The 19,356-nt window shown below is 44.4% G+C and overlaps 1 protein-coding gene across 12 annotated transcripts in view; it reads right to left on the reverse strand.

Moving 5' to 3' along the window:
• The window catches only part of RREB1 (ras responsive element binding protein 1), a 126,325-nt gene that overhangs the window by 29,476 nt on the left and 77,493 nt on the right, over positions 1-19,356 (reverse strand). For all 12 annotated transcript variants that reach the window (XR_012659059.1, XM_075084094.1, XM_075084086.1 and 9 more), the window contains 2 exons: positions 12,799-12,943; positions 11,490-11,629 (listed from right to left, as the gene is read on the reverse strand). Coding sequence is in view for 11 of the 12 variants with exons in the window: in XM_075084094.1 (XP_074940195.1) it covers positions 11,490-11,629; positions 12,799-12,943 (285 nt within the window). In the remaining variant the exon portion in view is untranslated. The remainder of the gene's footprint in view (positions 1-11,489; positions 11,630-12,798; positions 12,944-19,356) is intronic.

The raw sequence follows: 19,356 nt of genomic DNA on the forward strand, positions 1-19,356 counted from the left end.
TTAGTCTTGTCTTTTTTTTCCCTTGCTGTGAGTGAAGAAACAGCAAGCAAAAAGAGAAGTTGGGAAAAGGATTAAGCTCTTTTTTCCATTTGGTCAGAAAGAGGCTCCTGGCTGAAAAAAAGAAACATCCAGATAAATCACACCTGTCATCTCAAGATGCAGGCACTTCACGGCATATAAATGCACCGCGCCCTGGCTAAGCACCTTCCCCTGGTGTCGCAGTTTACAGGATCACACGGGAGCTGGAGCATGGGAGGGACTCGTGGATGCCCTCCCTCCACAGTCCAGGCACACCTGGAGAGGCAGCCACTGCTTGGGAAGCTGGAATAAAAACAACCCGAGAAAAGCCCTTCCTGAGAGATGTGTGGAGCAGCCGCTCCAGGAAAGGGTCCCCAGGCAAGCAGGTGGCCCCGCCGGCTCCAGCGACGGCGCTGATACCTTGCACCCATGCCGCTCACCAAGGGCAAGGGAGGTCATTGTAAAGTGTTCCTGATGATGAGGGGTGCCACCGTGCCGCCAGCTCGGGAGGTCTCTCAGGCTCTGCAGACCTCACTTGGGCTTGTCAGTCTTCACTACAGATGCAAGCTGTTTAAAATACACAGCCTGTTTGCCCAAGTGTATGCACAATGGTTTTCTTCATGTGTGTGTTTTTGTTGAGTTCCCTCCCCCTCACTTCAGGTAGGAAGGGAGCCCTGAGCTTCTCCCAAATGATGCAACTTCAGCTCTGAACACAGCAACGCAGATGCAGATATGGACATGTACCACCTCCAAGAAAAAAAATCTTACAGGTATTAAGCTTCAAAACCTAAATAGTTAAGCCAAGCATCATGCTACATTGACTAAGGCTTGTGTTAATTTAAAAAGGAGCATGCTGCCATGCCTCACAATGCATTAACTGGAAGCATTAATTTTTTTAAGGAAGCCTAATCTGTTTTGTAATCAGTACTATTTTCCATCTTTAGGTAGTGTCAATGCCTACCGCATTTTAAAATCTAACACCACAGTTGAAGAAGGACAAAAGAAAGGAATCCTAGGTGATACGAACGTTTTTTCATCTTGCTTAAATTGCTTTTAAGAAAAAAAAGTTAAATAATTGTGGAAAGTCTGAAAAGTCCAGCATATCAAATAAAGCCTCTGAAACATATGGTAATACTTTGCTCATCATGAGCTCTAAAAAAACTGAAACAAAACACACAAAATCCCCCCCCCTTTACAATTTCACAAATCTGCTCATGTGTAATGCCAAGTCAAACATGGATGGTATGGCTGCAGAGAACAGAGACGGGAACAGGTTCTGAGGTTGTCAGCGGAACAGGCAGAGCAATGGCTCAACACCTAAGCAGAGATAAAAGCACTCTACTTGCAAGGTAAGTTTCCAGATGTAGCAAATAAAAGCTGCTGTGTTATCACGTGACTGCTAGTCTTGGCCACAGTTTTCCATTTTTCTATAAATATGATTACAGAGCAGAGAGAAGAAAGCTGTTCAGTTCCAAGCACAGAGATGCAATTATAAGTAAAAAGGAAAAAGCTGCTTTTACCAGCTAAGGGCACTTTAAAATGAACTTCATTCTCAATTGCCTTTACCTTTCGGAGTCGTTCACACCTGTACAATGCAAACATAATACTAGGGCTCTGGCTCACTGGCAGAGGTGTAGAAAGCAAGTGGGTGAGAAAACAGAACTGCTAAAATACAACAGCAGAACTGAAATGTAACTGTACGATGACAGTGCAATGAGCAGGCTGACCTTGGTGCTCAGGGCACACATCACACCAGACGAGTCTGTTTAATTATTACTACACCAGTGCACCTTTTTCCTTTTTTTAATGCAGGCAAAGTCTCTGTGTAAAAAAGCACCATTAAAAAGCTTTCTACTAAAATATGTTAGTATTCTTGAAATCTGTAATGCTAATTAGGACATAAAAGCATTTTAACAGGCTTTAAGAAATAGTTAATGCTTTGTGCAGTTTGTTCAAGAGGCAAGCCAGGATTTGCTACACTTACGACAAATGACACCTATGCAAGAAAAGTTTACATAAGCAATGCGTGTTGCCTTGCATTACACTCTCCTCTGAGCCAATTCCAATTTGTCAGCAATGGAAATAGCTTTTTATCTTTAAGAAAAGGAAAGACATTTTAGAAAGGAAATGCAGAGCCAAATTTTAAGCAAAATTAATCAGTCTCGGTTTTGATTAAGGGTAATGCAGTCAAACATTCAATCCTTCTAAATTTTGTATTTCAGTAGTCAAGATAAAAATGCCAAATATTTATATCCATCATTCTGTTGCCAAGAAATTAAGCAAACACTATGCTCTGCATTACCTGAGACTGGCAGTGGGAAAGGGACATTTAGCATTCTTCTACTTATACTTCCAAAACCACGCAAGAGTAAATCAAAACCTGAAGTTTTCACCCACGCAGCTTGCTATGTTGCCTATGTTGTAGATGTCAACAAATAAAAACTATGTTAATTTCTGGGCCTTATCTAAAATAAAAAGCTTGGTACCATTTTGTGCCTTTCCTGTCTATGCTCTTTAGCAACTGCCACAAACAGAAGGAAGGAAAACAAAACAAGAATGAAACATATCCTGAGACAGAAGTCATTAATACAGTTATGTTACTAAGTCACCTAACTCTTCCCACTGAAATCTCTAATACGTACCGTATATAAATTTCTACCTTTGTCGTTATCATTCTCCTTTCTGTCTCACATTATTTGCAGAATTAATGTGGCTCTCCTTAGAAGCAAAGAAAATCCTATGCTGACCTGAAAATAATACAACTGGGCAGTAGAGAAAGATGGGTGATTCCCTGCCGTTGACTCATGCCTGTTCCAGGGACAGGAGCACACTCCCAGCCTCTGCACCAGTAATGCGCTGCGGCGGAGGCCAACAAGGAAAGGGAGATGGAGAAAGGATGGTTTAACCATAAGGGCTTTCACCACCTATGAAAGAAAGACTAGCAGGTTACAGACATATTCCCCTTCAGGAAAGGATTCTTTTCCTTCTCTCTCACTTCTTTTGGGGCAAGGCAAGTGGAGGGAGATGAGAGAGAGCAAATTGGTTTCTGCTCCTGTGCAACCCCACCCAGGTCCCGATACTCATCTCCTTTTGGATGAAAAACCCTTCCTGGCTTCCACACCCAGGGCCCTGGGAAATAACATCCAACAGCTGCACTAATCTCTCCCACTTGCTGCAGATGAGTGATGGAAAAGCAGCAGTGCTGCAAACGCCCCTCCCGCCTCCCTCCTGGGGATCCCTGCTGTCCTCCCGGGGGTCCTCCTGCTGTCTTGTGATGACCGTTCCTGCCTCCTTCCCCCACAGCATCACAGCATGCCTGACCCTGGAGGACCTGCTGCTCTCCCATCTCCACCTCACCCAGTGCTATGGGCCAGTGCCGAAACCACAAGCAGCACAGTAGCACCAGGAGCCAGCTCCCTGACAGGCATGACGGACTGGAGAGGCTCCCCTCCCCTTTCCCAGTGCGTAGAGGGACAGGCACAGCTCACTAGAAGTTCAGCGCATGCTGCTTCAACAAAGGCGGGACTTTTCTTTTAACTTTTTCTCCCTCCCACCTCCCCACTGGCTGTCCCACTTTGTTACCAATGTGTCCTGTCACTCCCTTTAATTGTCTCCCTCAAAGAAGCCACCCTTGGGTGCAGCTAAGGCTGGAACCACTGCACCAACGCTGCTATTAATAGAGGGATGCACAATGCTGTGTGCATTCCTACAGCTTCACTGTGGTCCAGGGGACAAAAGTATCATGTAGGAGCCAGGGCAGATCCAATATAAACCAGGGTGGTGTCATGCTTCAGAAACTTGTCGGCACACTGCAGCCAGTGTCCATACCAGCATATCGTGACTCCCACAGTCAGAGTAACTCAAGTGAAGTTAACCGCTATAAGGTTTAGTAAAAAGGCATGAGCCATCCTGTGCCACCTTTAAGCTTGCTTTGTGCGTGAGCAAAGGAAAATCAGGAAAAAAGGAAAAGATTTCACTTCTTCCCAACACTAATGAACTGCACGTACCAGCAACACTTCAACAGTGTCTGAGTTAAATACCTCTGCCCTGGTGGAACAGTAGCTTACTCTACCATTTACTTCAACAGAATTAACACGGACTAAGAACAAATAAAGTGAAAATAAGAGATGGCCTGCAGACACTTGCACAAACAATGTAGTTCATTTTCTCATAATGACCTTCTTACTTAACAACAGCTGAAGTTTTAAAAACCAGAAGTGTCAAGAAATTGGTCGGACAGAATCACAACGCATAAGATCAACATAAATAACAATGAAGGGTTTAATAATTAGGACAGGCATACCTGGGCGGGGGGGAAGCATGACCAGTACAGTCCTCTACCCTCTACAGCTATGAAAATTGGAAGCTGCACAGCATCCAGAATAAAAGCCATTATTTGTGCACACAAACTCAGGTAGACCTTCTCGTATTCTTTCGGGGTAAGAAAAGGAAAGCTCTTCCTGCCTTCTAACACATCTTTCAAATACAGAAGCCAAGTACTTGTCTAGTTTTAAAATTAAAGGCAAGAGTTTAAAAAAAAAATCCATGTGTATACCATGTTAAAAAAGCAACACCACTTCTCACAAGTAACAGAAGAAGAAACACATCTACAGGCACTTGTCTACCCTATAACCGTCCACTGATGACAACAGGGCTCACAAATAGGTGCAGCTGAATCTGGAGTAAACACCCTTGCCCTTATCTACATTTGCAGGTAAGCTATGCTTAGCACGCAGATGTGACTGCTAACACTATAGGCAGCAGCCAGCATTTTGAGAGAGCCTGCTTATAAACAAACCCTGGTCCTCACGATCAGAGAGGCATGCTAATACACCCTCTTTCCCTCCTGTATTCCCTTTTACGAGCAGCTTTCCTCTACAGTCAGCTTTGCATTTTACCCACTTCTATTCTTGCAACCCAGCTAAGATATTCAACACCATGTGACACACCACACAGTTTCTCATGACAGCGTCACTCTCTGTGTCCATTCACTATCTGATATTTTTACCCGGCTGCTCTGGATTCCCAGTCTCCTCGCACAATGAGCTCCCTGATGTGAGATGACCACTTCTAGGCCAGCATTGGACTTGCGCTTCTCTTCAGATGTTTCCCATCTCTCTTTTCTGAACAGAAACTTCAGAAAGCACTTAAAATGCAGTTCTGGTCTGCTTTTGCAAGCCAGCATACAGACAGATGCTCAGCCCGCTGATTTTACTTCTCCATTTGCTCAGTTAAAAGGATGCATTCACCAGCTTGCTTGCATACCCTCTCCCCTGCCTTATCAACATTAAGAGCTGCGTTGTACCACAGCATATTTTTGGTCCTAGCATTTACCAGAGCTGGATTTCATCGTCACCAGCTAGCTCATGGAACTGCTCCCGCTCTGAAAATGCTGCCAGCAGAGATCGGGATTCAGTTCCTAGTTCTATCAGTAAGACACCGAGCAAACAGCTTGCGGAGCAGCGCAGAATAGGAGAGTCAGCCGAATTGGCAACGCCACACAACTGACCTTTGTGCGCCTCCATCCTTGGCTATAACAAGTCTTGTAACATTGACTCTGTTTGTACTCAGTAACTCTACCAGCAGTTCCTACCTGAACTATCTTTGCTGGTACAATCTCAAATAATGACTAAGAAGGGAAGTATCAGAGCCAAAACCAAAGGTCAAGGAGGTTCATGAACATGCCTATGCTGGAGTACTCTCCACCCCTCGGTACTTAACAATCGTTTAGGATACAACAATCTGAGATTAATCCAGCTGCATTGAAAGGGGACAATATTTCATATTTTGAAGAGCTAACAAGGGATGAGGCTTATCTAATGGGCACACCAGCAGTCGTGACAGAGACGCGAAAGTAGTATGAAACTTCACAATGATGCATGAAGACTACTTGTCACTCATGCTTCAAGTTGCTTCCAGTAATGGTAATGTCAACTACTACAAAAAAGCTTCCTCTGCCCACCATGAACCTATACTTTTGTCTCAGAAGTCATATAAATTGCAAACAACATCCAGTTTTCAAACACATGCACTCTTTTAAGTTTACAATGTCACTAACCCTCTTCCCACAAAAGGCTGACCACATGTAGAAAGCAACATGCTTCACAAAAATGAAGTCAGCAGGATTATTCCCTACTATCTATGGAGAGAAAAGATAGAAAGTGAATTCCTAAAGTTGTTTAAGTAGGCATTCATAAAAACAGGAATGAAACTTATGGGGCTTTTTCTGGTTGTTTTTTTTTTTTTCTTTTACATCCTGTACAATGTACTTTTATGCAGTCACGTTGCTGCTCTACGCACAACTTAGTCTTGTACTAGTCTTCTACTGGTGCTAATGACTGAAGTAATCTCCATACACTTTAAATTTACATTAATTTATTTTCTCACCTATTTTATCTCCCCAAAGCCAATGTGGAAAACTGCCCTGAAATACAGTAACTGGGCCAAATAAATGTGTAAAATTCTAGGCAGCTGGAATCATTTTGACTGAAAACCCACTTCTTTCTGTCTTGACTTAAACAGGGCTGCTCATGTGCATTGGCTAAAATGATACAAGGTGGGGATGCAGGCCTAGGTGCCTTGCAGCAAGCGTCCCACCACCGGACACCATGCACTGAACAACGGGGATGTGCTGGCAAAGGGGGAAACCTGGTGACCAGCCTGACTGAATTGCAAGCTGCATGTGACATCTTGTGAAACAGTTTACCCACAGAGTCCAGGATATCACTCCTATAGGGGTGTTTAAGTTGTCCACTCCTTCTGAGTGAAGCCAGGTAACACCAAGACACAACAATAGCATTTTCCACCTGGGAGTGTTTCCAGAAACAAAAGCTCACAGTGGTCACCCCGGCAAAACTGGAGGCAGATGCCAACAGACACCAATGGTCAGGGTGTCCTGACACTTTCCATTCCAGGACCTGAGCTCTTCTGTTGCTATGCCTGTTCCCGATCTAATTGTTCAAAACAACAGCTTTCCATAGTGGCGTTCAACCTCTAGCCAATTTGACTTCACAAGTTTAAGGAAAACTTGGGTAGGCTATTTCAAAGAACAAGGTAGACTGTGAATGGCTTTTGGTTTTCTTTGTTTGGAAGTTCTACAGAAGCACATTACCCTGGGTCAAGAGAACTGCTTTTGCTGTCCTTGTGAAAATATACCTGGGATTTGGCCAACTACAAAGCTTAATATATTATACCACTGTTTGGACGTGCTCTGTAAAAGGTCAAAAAACTTAATCTACCCTGAATTCATTCATGGCAACAGGCATCTACTGGTTCTGGTCACCAGGTCAGCTCAGTGACTGAGGCAGTGTCTTTTCACACCCTGCAATGTCTATTTTGTTCTCGTCTCCTATAAAAAGCTAGAAAAAACAAATCCCATAACTGAAGGCAATGCCACACTGCACCAAACATGATCAGAAAGACACCATAACACTCATTAAGATCCAGGCTTTTACCATGTTCGAACTGCTCAACTGTCTTTGCTGAGAACTGATGTTGAAACCTGTCTCTAAGAAAGGAGGTAACTGCAATGCTATCGCCACCTCCCCCCTCCTCTCTTCAGGAAGATACATGGGCATGAGAGACAGGATAAATGTCTCCTTGCTGCTGTGAGGAAGGAAAAATTTAAAAACCTTTAGCTGTTGGTACAGAGCGTACTGTAAGAAGCCTCCTGGAGGAGAACGAGAGGAAATATAAAGGGCTTGCTCTGGTTACAGTGAAACCCAGCAGAGGAATTTTATAGTGCATGTACTTTTTAAAAAGCCACACGTTTTACTTTAAGCCTGTTCCATTGTACTTGCCAAAGGAAAGAGGAGAAACCTCACATAGTGCCTCAAGAGGTTTCTCCCCAGGAAACCCTCACATCTCCTTTGCTTGCACTGCTGATGTTGCTCAAAGCTGTCTGTCGGGCGACCTTTACAAGCACATTACCATGCTTGACACTAACCCTCCGCCACAAAAGTTTCCAGAGAAGTTACCCCACTCCGTGAGGTTTCTCATTTTCCCTGTTGGCTGCACAGCGTTTCAGTGCTCTGCTAATTATATCAACACTCAGATACAAACTCACCAAAATAGACGGTGTCCTGAGGCCCCAGCTGCAGGGAAACAGACGTCGTCTTTAAATAATCCAGGTAGAGAGGTGAAGGGGGTCAGAAAGCACCCCTGGGCCACCTCCCACTGCCTAACGGGGACTGCAGACGACCTTGCTCCTGTCACTAATTAGGGTGCAGGTCCCAGGGCTTCAAAGGGACAGAGACTGACCAAGGGGGGTAATGCCATGAAGGAGATGCAGCGCCACAGCTCATTGTCAGCTGGACAAAGGGCCCTATTATTGCTCCCAAGAGCAGGGCAGTTCTTACCGTAATTAGGAGACAAAGATGCACGATTTAGGATTTTACATAATCAAGAGATACTCTCCCAAGCGGGAGCCCCTCTCACACAATCAGTGGATTAAGTATTGTTTATTCTGCCACAAGTAAACAATGAGTTGCTCCCGGCCCGGGGCTTTACATGAAAAAGCAGTACTGTGGAAGACAATGCGGTGTGTCTTTTCATCTGACTTTGAGCAGCTAACCCTGTGATTTGAAGTTGTTCATTTGACAGTATCTGCAAGGGTACTGGCCCACCCTGTAAATTAGCTGCTCACATACTGATCCGGGGGCTGTCAGATAGTCTTACCTTTTCTGCTACTTAGCAGAGGGGGGCCTGGACAGACAGACGCTCTAGGGGCGAGAGGTTGTATTTACACAACAGCACTACAATAGCAGGATTAAAGGACCACAAGGAAGCCAGGAGAAGCTCCTGCACAGCCCGGCACTCTGCTGCTGCTGGGGATGCATCCCTGAAGGGAGGCTGGTACCACTGTCGAGGCAATGCACGCTGGTGCATCTGCAATAATTTTTATACTGACTACTGGGGGAGCAGAAAGAAGTCGGATGTTTGCCCCGTGGTTTACAAAGAAAGGCACGGCTAGGCAGATTGAGCATCACTTTTTTGTTTGTGACAAAACAGCCTGTGCTGGGCTACCTAAAGCAGTAGCTGCAAACCAACTGCCAGACCCAGAGCATCTGGCTCTGGGACACACAACATCTCATACCTGCCTCACAGAGGTCCTAATCAAGTGACTCTACTTTTATAATATTGGCAATAAAAAGAGACTGAGCATGTTCTGCTCCCTCCTTTTTGCTCATAACACAGCTGCTATGCTTTTTGTTTGCCTGAACTTTAAGGAGAGTTCTTCCTCCTTGCCTTCTACTATAAGGAAACACCAGGATTTGATGGATGCCTTCTAATATTTTGCAGTTTGCTCTCCCACCACAGGTGCACCCATACGCATGTGCCTCCTGCTCTGATGCGCTAGAATAATATTCTTTTCTTCATCTCTTTCACTCAAAAAAAAAACACCCTTAAGCCTCACCAAGAGCAATCATTTCAGTCACATGAACTCAGGACTGGGAATGGCGCACCACATTCAGCATATCTTGCTGAGTAACTACAAACAGCCTTGCAGAACCCTGGGAACCAGGGGATTACAGCCCCTGCCTGCCAAGGATTTTAACCCATTTCCTTTGGGATGAAAGAATCACCTTAACAGCAGCCCAGGCGGCTCTGCTTACCAGAGGATTTTCTGCTAGGTTGGGCCAAGCAGACAGTGCCATTTGACTTGTCTAGACTAGGACAAAAGGTATGTTTTAAACCAGATAGGCAGGGCAAGTTCTGTTTGAATATGTTAGCTGACCAGGAGAACCACAGCTTCCTTGTCCTGCCCTATCTCCACTGACATGTCTTAAACTGCTAAAGCAAATACTTGACAAAAAAAAACCCTTACCATCATCTAGACAAGCCCATAAAGACAAGCATCCCAGAACCAGCTTTAACTCATGCCCACAGAGCTTGCCAATCGCGCCTTTGATTTAGGGACACATTTTAAACCTTGTTGCTCAACACGATCAAGGGTAGAAAAACCCATTTCAGGAGAATATTATCCAAAAGCAGGCTTCCTAATCCTAGAAAGAGAGTTGCATGAAGATGACCAGCATGTTTGTACAGCCAGTGTGTCTTTCTGCCTTGCCGTAGCAGACTGCAAAGCTGCCAAGGTAGAAAGATATCTATTCTGCTGTCTTTTATCCATCACTTAAAGCAAGAGAATCCGCCTGTCCACTCAGGTCCATGGCCAATAACTTTGCAAAGAGGTGGTATCTTCCTAGAAGCTTCAGGTAAGCCTAATACGGCAGCCTCTTTCTCTAAAGCATGAAGTATATGACAAAATTATCTCAGACTCCCTTTTGTGAGGGTTGCAGAGCTCTTAGCAGAGAATAGCTGTTTCAGTTTTGCTCTATAATGAAAATTTACTTCATTTACTTCAGAAACAGCCAACTCCATTTAATTAACTGCTATTTACTGGACCAAGTTTAAGAAAGAGCTTTCCAACTCCTTTCCCCAATAATTACAGCACTTACAATGCCTTTAAAAATGGTTTTACACGTATTTACCAAGGTTTTATAATTTAAAAAAATTTGGAAAATTTAATAGAATTAATCCCATTTAACAGAATGGGGTGGCTTGGCTCCATGCCATTCTATTAAGAAACTTTATTCAGGAGGGAGTGTTGACACTTCAAGATGCTGAATTCTGCACCCTTCTGAAAAGATTAGAGCCCAATGTCCCAAAATATGCTTAAAACACTGACAAGCTTCTGCAAATGGACAATCTCTCATTCTAAAACAGTAGCTTTTCTATACATTTAAACTAGACTTGGAATATCTCTTTTATATCTTCATGTATCTGGCTCTACACTTTCCTATGGTCAAAAAACAGGAAATAAAGTATCAGGAGTCCGAGGAACAATTACTTGAACCAGAACACAACACCCAAGCACCTTCTCAAATAATTAATAACTAATTTTAGCTTGTTAAGAGAAGCTCATTTAAGCCAAAATCCAAATCTTTTCCTAACCTTAACAGGCAGAAAAGCATAACACATTTTACTGAAAGCCTGGAACCAGAAACTCATCTATCATCACTCACTCTCATGACAGACAACAAAACCTTTATATCCAGCCACCACCTTCTCCCCAAGCAGAATAATCTCATAGGTTGGTACCTGAATACTTTTGTCAAGTTTTGCTTCATGTTTTAAGCATCTTTAGTGTAACTTATTAAAATTTTGCAATGTTGGCATTATACAGTTTTATGTAACAGTGATGGGTTTGGAGGGGAGGAAGAAGTGCTTTAATTTCTTCTAAAAACATTCCCAGCTATTAACTGGCAAGATTTCCTGTACTTGCAAAAAATAATAACATTAAGCCCTACAGCACCCTGGTGACATAAGATGAGGCAGAAACATTTAAAAACCTGTTCAAAATCATAAAGGGGAGCAGTAAACAGTGCAGGGGGCTGAATGGCTCCTGCCCTCCCCAGCAGCCTCCCTCAGGCCATCTGGTGACCAGAAACACTTTTGGGACTATTTCTTACCTCAGTGAATTATCTGGATGTGTCTCCATGTGCGACTCCAGCCCATACTTGCAAAAAAAATCTTTGAAACACACTGGACAATGGTAAACTTCCTCCTCAGCCTTCTTATCCCCTTCAGCAGAGTGACCATCCTCGACAACCTTCAGAGAGAAGGGGAAAAAAACCTCACTGGACCAAATTTTAAGCAACAAAACAAACATCTGAAGTCCTCCTGTTAAAAACGAAGCAGCGGGCTTCATCCGTAACTTTGCTGTGGGCGACCAGAAATGACTCATTTCAGCAACAGAGAGAGTGAGGAACAGAGCCTCTGTGCGTGTGTGAGAACATGCACGATGGAAAAGGAGGCTCAGTAGAAGATAAAGTGATAAGTCACGGATACATTGGTTCTAATGAGAAACTGTGATTTGAACAACTTACAAACCCTTATGTTTATATACCACTGAACTAGCATACTTCCCCCTTCAGAAAGCCAGGTGGGCTGTCAGCCTTAATTATTTATGCCAGAGATACTGCCAACTTCTAACTCAAGCAGTCCAGGGAAAAGCAATGAACTTCTACATGTTTTCTGTAGCCCTCTTCTGATTACAGGGAGAAAAGCATGCACAGCAACAAGGGATACTGAGCTAAATGAACTACTACTAGCTTGCCATTCAGAGATAGTAAGTGGAAAGGGTCAAGTTAAGTTTGGCAGCCACCATTTATACATTTTGTATAAATGGCTGAAACGCACTAAAATATTTCATAAACAAAACCCTAACGGAAATGTCTAGCCTTCAAATAAATATCTTCTGGTTGCTCTTGCAACTTCAATAAGGGAGGCTTACGCTACTGTGAAAGGGAAATGTACCACAGATTTTTTTTTTCTCCAGATCAAGACCAAAACAGACTTAAGCTGCTGCTGCTTTTGAAGTAAACACTGTTTTTTCAAAAGTTCAAATATTGTCCTGCAAGACTGCTATGAAGTAAATGGGAGACAAAAAAAAACCTAGGGGAAAAGCTGCAGTAGCAAAAGAATAGTTCATCCTCTTGTCATCCAACAACAATTATCTAATATAAATCATAATCAAACCCAAAACTTTAAACAATAAAGAACTAAAAAACTTAAATTATTTCATTCTCTGAAATTAGAAACTCATTTTTAATCTCAGACGACAGTGTCGGCTACACAGGAAAAGCATTGCGCCTTAGAATATATACAGGGCTGTAACAAGACCAAATTTTAATATTTCTATGCTGACTGCATGAACACAACAGCTGAGAGTTTAGGAGACAGCCAGCAGAGTCTTTTGCTTCGTGCCCCGTAAAGAACCTTTTTTGCAGGTGTCCTCTCCTCTCTGTCCATCTCAGCATCATGACTAAACTTCCGTTTCGAAGATAATCGCCTGCGTTTCAGTGGCGACGGGGGAGTTGTGCTTGCTGCGCTGTTCGGATCCTTCTCATGAATCTTCATGTGCCTGAGCAGGAGGAGGAAGAAGACACTGTCAGCAGGCAAATCGGGGTGGAAAGTCTGCATAAATTTTAATGCCAACACCACTTCTAACGTTCACCTTTGAAGGATACCAGCAAAGATCCCATAAACCAGACTGCACTTCTGAAAGACAGCTGGGGCATGATCCAGCACGGGCCCTTCGCAGTGTCTGGGACTATGTGGGGCCATGGCAGGGAGCCCGGCAGCTCTCGCCCATGCCCCGACCCACAGCACAGCATTTGCCCTGCTACTGCCTGGCCCCATGAGCATTGTGCCCGTCCCCCATCATCCAACAGGCCCTGCTTCTGCCTAATACCGCATGGTAATCTACAGGCACGGCCTCCCAGTCTTGTGGCGGTCTAATAAGTAAAAGCCTGCGGCTTAGCACTCATTTCTCTCAGTGCAAAAAAAGCATGCCATCTTCAGCTGGCTTCCCTTTTGCAGTTTCAGAGACTACCCCAGATGGATCGGTATATGCCAATGTCAGAGCAACGCTTCTTAAACACATTTGTTTCCTTCTCATCCTTGACACACTGGTGCACCCCAATACTGAATTTCAACTGCAACTTTGAAGTCAAGATATATCTGGTCACAGTGTTAAGCTGCAGCAGGTTTGGCTTGCAAACTCCGTATTGCCAAAGCATGTTCACAAACTCACTTCCCCAGGAAAACCAATATTTCTTGTCACAAAGACACTGGAAAGTGGAGAGGGACAAAATGGTTCCGGAAGCAATCTCATGAATATGTGTGTATCTGACCCACTTGACTCTTGGTTTTCCATATCTGCAACCTGAGGAAGACTGTCATCTAGTTCCAGGGTCTTGCTCCCATGCTTCTTTTTCTGAGTACTAAAAGCTCAAACTGTAAATTTTCTTTTAAAAACCCCAAACTGTAGGGCCTTTAGCCTCACTTCAAATTTATAGTGCTTTTGAAAAAAATCAGACTTAGGCTCCTGCATGCAATGGACATTTTTACTCCTAATAGGTAGAAATGGGAGTGCAGGAGAGAGCTGCTCTTTGTCGGTATGACTGACTTCAAAGCGGCACAAGGGAGACAATGTTAATGGCATTTGGGCACATCCTTCAGAAGTCACACCCCCAATTCGGCTCAGGACCGTGCCATTTAACTTGACTGCACACTATCATGTTCAAACACGAGAGAATGTTGTAACCGAGACGAGTCTTGTATGTCCTCATAACTGCTTGGCTGTTATGACATAAAATCCGTTTTAGTTTTAGATGCCAGGGGCATGATGCTTCAAGATAACACAGTGGACCGACTGACCCACAGGCAGACTCCAGTGGAGCAGCTGGGAAGACTGTCTCCTCACACAACGCTTTTTTTAACGTTTCCTTTCACAATCTCTGAACCTTTTAAAAGAAGAAAAGGCATCTAAATTACCATCTCAAACTACAGCCAGGCTTCTGAGGGTGTTATGCAGGAACAGCCTCAAGCCAAAAGCACCACATGTACCAGAACCAAACCGATGCAAGATTAAAATGGCTGTTCAGCTACTGCCTGCTTTCAGCCACTCAGCAAGGCTGCGGCTGCTTGGAGGTTCAGGTCCACATGAGGAAAAACATGGCTTCCCCAACCCTCCAGTAACCCTAACTGGTGACACAAATGGTGGACGAACACTGGTGACACCTGTCAGTCACACTGTGGGAGGTTCAAGGAGAGAGCATCTGTGTGCAGATGCGCTCAGCATGTTGGGCACAGCGTCAGGGAAATGTTGCTGAATTTGTCTGACCTCTTTCCCTGCAGATTGCCTGACTGGGAGCAGAAGGAATGCTGCAGCTCCGAGGGTTTGGCTCTCTCCAGGTCCAACAGGACCCAGGGAGAAGTCGGAGCGCTGACACAGCCTCCACAGTGCAGTGTACTCCCCTGCCTCAGCCCTCTGGGCAGCCCCGCCACCATAGGCACCAAAGCTAACTGATTTATCTGCATGAATCCAGTGCTACCTGGTCTCACAAAATCTGCAGGGAAGGCATCTACAGGTATTATACTGCCTGGTTGCCTTTATTCTTTTTTTGGTCTTTCCAGCCCTGTCCCCCCTATGGCACTGATGTAACTTCTTGTGCTAGCTAAGTCGATCTCAGACCTTCCTACAGGTGATAAATCAACCGTGCGAAGAGCAGTTGCCTGTATTCATGCAAGAATAAGGGAGAAGAAACCAGTTATTTGTTCAAAGGGTTTCTGTCCTCAATGGTTGAAGATAAAACTCAAAAAGCATCTGGGAACAACAAAACACAGTATTCAATTGCACAGGCAAAAGCAAGACCTGGAAGGTAGTTTGCTCGTCTTTTTTTATTTTTTTTCTTCTTTAGTAAAGACTGCTTTCCAGTTTCAGTGAGCTCTTAAAAGTGAGACAGAGGCTTCTGCATGTGTCTGTCTGTCCCCCCCACCCCAGACACACACGCATGGCCTGCATGCTTAACCTTCTGGCAGCTTGGCTGACGCATAGCTAATATTACTTGGCCAGTTACTTTTCAGAGAGCTAGAGAGCAAAAACAGTCAAGCTAAATTACATTCACCGAGAAAATAAACAAACAACAAAAAAACCTGCTATGCATGAAGCGTGGGACTTTTTGTTCCTATTATCTTCTGAAGTCTTTCTGCCAGTAACAAGTATGCATAACTCCTGTTCAATAGCTACCCATGCAAAACAGCTTCCTCAGGGCTGAGTTCTTTCCTCCCGCCATTTGTCCACCTGTTGAACTCTGCCTGTTTCGATGAAGCTGCTCCTACTTGAGAAGGGTGTGCTGGCATATCCACAGTGTGCCAACAGCAGAAACTGTTGAGACCTCCAGGTTAGTTCCAGTCCAACCTGGCACCTCTGCCTAGCATGACCTAATGCATGCAAACACACTAGTTCCTGTAAGTCCCTGAAGTAGTCCAGTCATGTTTGCAATATAATGTATGCTAGGAAGGCAGGGCTTGCTAACGTGGGTGCAGCACCACAGTGACAGGGCTTTGCTGCATCTGGTATCAAAGTCATCCGCTGCCCCCAGCTTGCACTTCTCCTTCCTGCAACCTGCATGCTTTTGCCATGCCCTAAAAGCAAGAGCAGAATCCGTACCCACAGCAAGGAATGTGGTAATCCCTTCATGTTGTAGTTTTGCATATTTGAAAGGAAGCAGCCCGAGATATTGAGCTATAAACAGGAAGACACCCTGACTGCACCTTTGACTTCTACTGTGTAGGTCATATATCACAGCCGCCGTGATAGCTCTCTGCATGTGATCATTAAGGTAAAAAGGAAAATCTGAAACCAAAGCAGCAGGTTCCAGAGTTCTCAAGGAGAGTCACAACCTGTCCACATCACAGCCAGCAGGTTTGTTCCTTTGGCAGGTTAAGCAAGTTTCACTACATCAAGACAAGGGTGGAGAAGAAAAAGATTACTAGAGCTACAGCCCAAGATAAGCGGGAAGATAAAGCCAAGCAGTACAAAGGATAGACACAATCTTCATCTCTCTTTTACTTTACAACATGGATGTCATTCTGCCTCGAGAAAACATTTATCACCCAAGTTGGGTTGAACTGCAGCAGATGTCAAGTCACATCCACACTCACATCCTTTCTTTTAAAGTTAAACACTCCCCCCACCAAGACTACTTTTACTTAAAAAGTTTCCTAACTATAATTAAGCCGGGGGGGGGGGGGGGGGGGGCGGCGCAGGTATTTGTGTTGCCTTATCCTCCTTTAGAAGCGTTTGCCTTGGTTAGATCTTACATGTAACACTGAAAATGCTCAACCCCACTGTTTAGCCTGCCAAGATACAAGGAGAACAGGAACAAAGCTGTGCTTAGAAGTTATTTTCCCATTGTGACTATAACAACATATTTTGGCCTGACAACACTGGCATACTCTGAATACGAAAGCCAGGCTCCTAAGTCAGCCTGGCTTTCAGCATCTTACAATGATAAAGGAAAATGATGTGACAAATTCATCAGTTCCAAAAAATAAACACTCAACACTTTAAGTGAGAATGTAGTGCCAAAAAAAAAAAAAAAAAAAGGGCAAAATAAGGACATGCACAGAAATGCTCATATTCAGCCACAGATGCAAGTTACAGTAACATGTGCCAGCAACTCTGAAGTGACCACTACTGCAGCTCAGAAGAGAGCCAGAGCCACAGTGGATGAATCTTGGCTTCTTTTTCTAATTTAAATCAATGAATTGTGGCTCTGAGCCATCCTACAGAGCGACCTAAGACCAGCAGGCAAGCTCAGGAAGGTACAGAGCCCTGAAACCTGCACTTCATGTGGTGGTTAGTAGTCCCCCCAGCACACATACACTTGGACAGTACTGAGGGTGGAACACTAAAATGCAACCACAATACCCAAGATGAAAGGAAGGAGATGAAAATTTGAGCTTAATATTAGGGAGGACGCCCTTGCACTAAGTGCTAGCTAGCCTTGATTAACCTCTCAGAGAAAGTGGTGGAACTCTGTTTAAAATGAGACCAGACAGAAAGCCAGAAGAATTTGCAAAGAATAATCCTGAAAAGGAAAGAGAAAATTAAGTCTTTTCCAAACAAGGTCTGATACACCTCTGAATTAAACTCTAAACATTTAAGAACTCATATGCAAAAAACGCAGGTAACTTGCTGCACACTATGCTTTTTGCAGCACAGCTGTACATGAAAAAGCTCTCCTCATAATCTCTTCCCCCCACTCCGCACCCTGCACAAGGAATTTCACAGGTGAGCCAAGAGGATCCAACTGTGCTACAACTGTGTGCCAGTCAGCCCTTCCGACAAAATCACATTTTTCAAGTGCTTGACTGCCTTTCATTCCATCCTCCCTCTGAGAACCACCTTCCACTTCCCCTCTTCTGCCACAACTTTCTTCTCCCCTCCAACGGTCACGTGAACAGGATGACTAAGATGATACTGCACAATTCCCCCAGCCTCTTTCCTTTTTTCTTCTTTGAAACAAACAGGCAGAAAAAGTACACTGTAATGCAGAGCATGATTTCAGAAGGGTGACTATTCCACCAGAACAGTAGCAAGTGAATACTTTGCTACTTTACATTGAAGAAGAGACTTTTGTAATAATAAACAAATGCAGAACTCAAGTGCCTTACTCCTTTTTCTCCCTGTGGATGGTGTTGGATCAGTGCCTAAGGGAGGTGACTCATAGGAGGGGGGAAAAAAAAGAGCATGTGTCCTACACTGAAGCGACATGCAGCTCCTGCTGGTCACATCCCAGTCTCTGTCGCATCTCCAAAAAGGGCTGCTGTATTTTCTTAATGCTGAGGGGATTTGCATGTTGATCGTATAAGCTTTTGGGAGGTCTTGAAACAGGGCGGCCTACAGCTTCAATGCCAAAACCAGAACGTGGGCAGGTTTTGACTGGCTGGCTCAAGGCTAGAACGAGGAGTGAAAGCATCCTGAAAGAGGCAACTGCAAGACGCAGCTGCTACCAGCTCCGGGTCCCACTGAATTATGAACAAAACCAGGAGCTCCTGCTTTGCATGCAGATAACCCGATCAGCGCCACTTTGGCTCTTGGAAAGGAAGCATCCCTCAGCATGCGTGGGAATCCCTCACCTCTAACTATGGGGAGAAAAACCACACTGTAGCTGCACCCTGGGTTTCCACAGCTGCTGATGTGCTCTACATCCCTAAGAGAAAGGGGCTGCCTGGCTTGGAGACCCGGGCAAAAGGAAGGTGTGGAACAAAAGGGAGTATCTGCAGCCCCTGGGCAGGGTCCAGGGTTAAGCCTCTCCCTTATAACTATGGCAGCACAAGCATTGCTGGCTTTCAGTCAAGAGAGGTTTATGCCAGGTAGGTCTGATTAGAAGGAGCAGCATGTCCAGAGGGGGAGCAGCAAGCAATTTCACTGAGGCCTGGTTGGGAAAGTCCCAGCATCTAAATCAAGATTAATTCTTGAGCACAGGATCCAGTGCATGTATAAACACCCTCCTCCTCCCTCATGTCTCCACGCCTGTGGAAACGCAGTGGGGAGGCCAATGTATCCGGGCATTATCAGTCCGGAGAGATCATCTGACAGTATCAGGTTCAGGTTCTGGCTTTGTATCCCACATATTATTCTAAGTTTCTCCACTTTACCACTAGATGTACCCTATACTCTACTATATTGCACATGCCCGTTCCTCATCTCCCTCGTGATTTCTGAGCAGTTTGATATCAAAATCAAGGGAATGATCCTCATACATCTGACACTTGTCTAAAGACATGGGGAGCTTCATCCAACCATCCAGAAACTAGGAATAAAAATGAGTGCTTTCCATCCTTCACCTTATTTAAAAGACACTTTTTTTTTTCCCCCCATCTCCAGGGTGAAGAGTTACTCAAGTTCACCTAGCTAGCCTGGGAAGGACTGAGCTGGTCAGGCGCCCTAAATACAATTTAACTGGTATAATTGCTTTACGT

This window comes from Phalacrocorax aristotelis, chromosome 2, assembly GCF_949628215.1.
Source record: "Phalacrocorax aristotelis chromosome 2, bGulAri2.1, whole genome shotgun sequence".
In the NCBI taxonomy this organism is placed as follows: domain Eukaryota; kingdom Metazoa; phylum Chordata; class Aves; order Suliformes; family Phalacrocoracidae; genus Phalacrocorax; species Phalacrocorax aristotelis.